We start from the raw sequence: 4,083 nt of genomic DNA on the forward strand, positions 1-4,083 counted from the left end.
TCAGGTTTTTCATACTGAGATCATGGAGGTTTTAGTTGGAAGACACCCTGAAATCTTATGAGTAGCATACCCCAACCACCCTCTAACAGCTAGTTTGTTTGTATAGGCAGAATGATTCATCTCTCCATTTTAGATGGCTAGATGTTTTGTGGAAGATCTTAGAACTGCTTGCCTCACTTACTGGGAAAAATCATATAGGAAGTGGCCTTTAGGGACACTTTAACTTGGAAAGTTACAACACTAGTACAACAAGTCTTAACACATTTAACATTTGCTTGTTGAAAAGCAATGTCATAAAGTCAAATAATATTAAACATGTTTTACTTTTTTCCTCACAAGAACATAAAAATTATGGAGGGGAACTTAACAGGGAATTTAAAAAAGGTAACACAATTTTTCTTTTTAGTAGTCCTTGGGTAGTTATGACAGAATAGTTTCCACTTTTTGTTTGTTTCTTTGAACTGGGATTTTGGTCCAAAGTTTTGTTTGTTTCTAGTATCTGCTTCTGCCTCCCCCTCTATCAGATCGGCTTCCTCCACGGCTACCACCTCTTGGTGCTCCGCGGCTTGAACTGCTGTAGGAATCACGTGGAGGAGGGTACCCCCTTTCCATAGAAGGGGGAAGCCCTCTTTCTTGTCTGCCAACCCGATCACGACCACTTGAGTAGAGATCACTTCGGCTGCTTGAGTAACTGTCTCGACTTCCACCATATCCGTCACGTGAGCTGCTGTAATCATCATAGCGACTGCTTCCACCATAAGATGGCGGGGGCCCTCGTGTAGGTGGAGCACTACGTGAGTTACCATAACTCTCATATGAATCTCTGTAGGAACCTCCACTTGGATGATCTGAATAGTCACGATCACGACCATATCCATCTCTATCGCTATAGCCTCTTGATGGGTAGTCATCACGTGAACTGGAATGACCATAGTCACGGTAAGTATAATCTCGCGGTGGTGGTGCGTAATCTCTTGTATCACGAGAACTTGGGTAATCTCTGCTGGAATAGCTGTCTTTAGTAGAATACCCATCATCTCTTGGGGACAAATAAACATCTCTACGAGAAGGCAGTGGTTCTCTTCGAGGTGGACCTCCGTAACTATCTCTTCCACGTAATACAGGAGCTCTTCCTCCCATTCCACTGCTGCTGCGAACCGGTCCTGAAGGTGCAGATCTCTTAGGAGGAGGACCCCCACTTCTTGGTGGTGGTCCTCTTTTTACTGGGAGTGGTCCCCTGGAAGAACTCATGTTAAAATTCATGGAATATCCACCGTCATCCATGTGTCCTCCCCGTGAGGGAGGTCCCCTGTTTCCTCCACTTCCTCCTCTTCCACCTCTAAGACCTCTTGGAGGGCCTCTACTTCTTGGAGGTGGAGGTGGCCCACGTCTACCACTTTCGAATGATGGTTTGGTGGCTTGTTCCACTTTGATGGCTTTTCCGTCTAATGACTTTCCATTCATGTCTCTGGCTGCATCCTTAGCATCTGCTGGGCTTTCAAAGGTGACAAAAGCAAATCCTCTTGATTTGTTGGTTTCACGGTCTTTCATCAAGAGTACTTCCACTATTCGTCCATATTTGCCAAATACTGCTTCAAGAGCTTTCTCATTTGTTTCTGTATTAAGCCCACCAATGAAGAGCTTTCCTGGGCGATCTGCTTCAACCATTTTTTTTTTGCCGGTGAGTCGGAGGGGTGACAATGGGTTCAAGCTCCAACGAGCTGGCCGAGAGGGGCTTCCTAGCAGCTTAGCACCAAAAGCGGCTGCCGGGTCCGACAACCGAAACGCGAACTCGCTAGCACTACTGCGCAACGAGCGGTCTCGATCTCTTGACCTCATGATCCGCCCGCCTCGGCCTCCCAAAGTGCTGGGATTATAGGCTTGAGCCACCACACCTGGCCGATCATTCTTGCATACAAGTTACAGAGCCAGTTTACTCCAGCCAAGCAGATGTAAAGAATGAGCCTCCAGATAATTCTGAGGTAGAGTGGTTTACAGATGGAAGTAGCTTTGTGCACCAGGGAAACAGAACAACAAACTGCCAATACCAGGTGCTAATCAGTGGAAAATAGTTCAGCATTTGCAGGACTCTACTCATTTGGGAAGAGATTCCCTGTTTTAGTTAATGTCTTGGCATTTTATAGGAAAAGGCTTACTTAAAACAAGAATATACGTAACTAACTTGGACCTGAACCATGTGCCTGGAATAACCCAAATAAGTAATTTTTTTTTTTTTTGAGACAGAGTCTTGCTCTGTCACCAGGCTGAAGTACAGTGGCGCAATCTCAACTCTCACTCAACTTCTGACTCCCTGGTTCAGTAGATTCTCCTGCCTCAGCCTCCTGAGTAGCTGGGATTACAGGTGCACGCCACCATACCTGGCTAATTTTTGTATTTTTAGTAGAGATGGGGTTTCACCATGTTGGCAGGGATGGTCTTGATCTTCTGACCTTGTGATCTGCCTGCCTTCGTCTCCCAAAGTGCTGGGATTACAGGCATGAGACACGGCCCTTGGCCCAAATAACCAATCTTTACCTCTAGTAAGACCTGTTCAGCAAAGGGGATGATTGGCAAATAGACTATACTTAGACGCCCCCACGTAAAATGTTTAAATATTTATTAGTATTTGTTGACACCTTTACTGGTTGGATTGAGGCTTTTCCTACCCAGTCTGAAAAGGCAGTTGAGGTTTCTAAACTCTTACTAAAGGAAATAATTCCAAGATTTTGGCTGCCTAAGAGCTCACAGAGTGATAATGGCCCATCTTTCACAGTGACAGTTACCCAAAACACATTTTCAGTCGTAGGAATTCAATACTGTCTTCACTTGCTTGGAGGCCACAGTCTTCGGGAAAAGTAGAAAGAGCTTATCAAATTCTAAAAAGGACTTTTGCTAAACTATGCCAAGAGACGTCAGAAACTTGGCTGTCTTTATTACTTGTAGCCCTATTAAGGGTTCAAGTGGCCCCTAAAGGAAATCTGCAGTTCAGCTCTTTTGAAATAATGTATGAAAGGCCTTGCTTAATGACAGACCTCCTAATAGATATAGATACTTTCAAGCTACGGAATTATGTGATCAACTTAGGACAAATGCAAAACACCGTCCTTGAATATGGAAACCAGAGTCCCTTCCCCAACTAAGGAAGAGAATCTTGTTACAGCCCAGCCAGGAGACTGGGTCCTACTAAAAACTTGGAAGGAAGGATCCCGAGGAGATCAACTTTCTCCAAAATGGAAGGGACCCTCTCAAGTTCTCCTTAGTACTCCAACTGCAGTTAAACTTCTGGGAATAAATAGCCCCGTCCACTTATCTTGCATTAAACCTGTCTCTTAGGAAGTCTCACAGTCCGATGGAACACAACAGAAAGATCCCGTTTATTCCTTTGAGCCAATCAGTGACCTCCGACTTCTGTTCAGAAGAAATGAAAGGGATGGGTAACATAAAGATATGGATTGACATTCTACTTTTGGGTACAAGTTGGAATCATGCAGAGAGTAACTTATTTACTGAGTGGAAATAGGCTTTAGCCTCTCTACATTATCAGACAAACTGTTGGGTATGTGGATATTTTAACAGTGGCCCAAGAGGGAACTTGTGCTCTGATCAAAACCAAATGTTGTGTGTATGTTCCAGACTATTCACATAATATTACCCAGGCTATGGAAGCTTTAGACACTCTACCATTGTTGCACTATCAGTCCACCCTATATCGGTGTGGTTCCATCAACTGCCCAGTTCTCCAAGAGCCTTCTTGTTTGTTTAGTTTCCTTGGAATGATTTTACTTATTTTGCTTTGCTGTTGTGGAATATATTGTGGTTGTACTCTTTGTGTAGAAATGCAAGACAAGTTTCTCAACGCTTTCTTAAATTGGACAACTACTAATCTTCCAGATATCACCTTTTGACAGAATTTAGAGTTATGAATGACCTTCACCATACCAATGCTCTCTGACTGAGCTCCTGTCTACCCTGAACGCAAGAAACCCTAATAGTTAGGCAGGCATATAATCACCCCTATTCAGGGTGACGAAGTTACAGAAGATGGATCTTCATTCCTCTGCAACCCTTAGGATTAAGGGTCCT

General features: G+C 44.0%; 1 protein-coding gene across 1 annotated transcript; it reads right to left on the reverse strand.

Moving 5' to 3' along the window:
• Nucleotides 1–304: 304 nt before the first annotated feature.
• On the reverse strand, nucleotides 305–1,881 carry LOC100392702 (RNA-binding motif protein, X chromosome-like). Its single transcript, XM_035253659.3, has one exon. It carries the CDS (start codon nucleotides 1,837–1,839, stop codon nucleotides 493–495), a length of 1,347 nt encoding a protein of 448 aa, XP_035109550.2. The 5' UTR covers nucleotides 1,840–1,881; the 3' UTR covers nucleotides 305–492.
• Between the last annotated feature and the right edge of the window lie 2,202 nt (nucleotides 1,882–4,083).

Source organism: Callithrix jacchus, chromosome 11 (genome assembly GCF_049354715.1).
Source record: "Callithrix jacchus isolate 240 chromosome 11, calJac240_pri, whole genome shotgun sequence".
NCBI classification, from domain to species: Eukaryota; Metazoa; Chordata; class Mammalia; order Primates; family Cebidae; genus Callithrix; species Callithrix jacchus.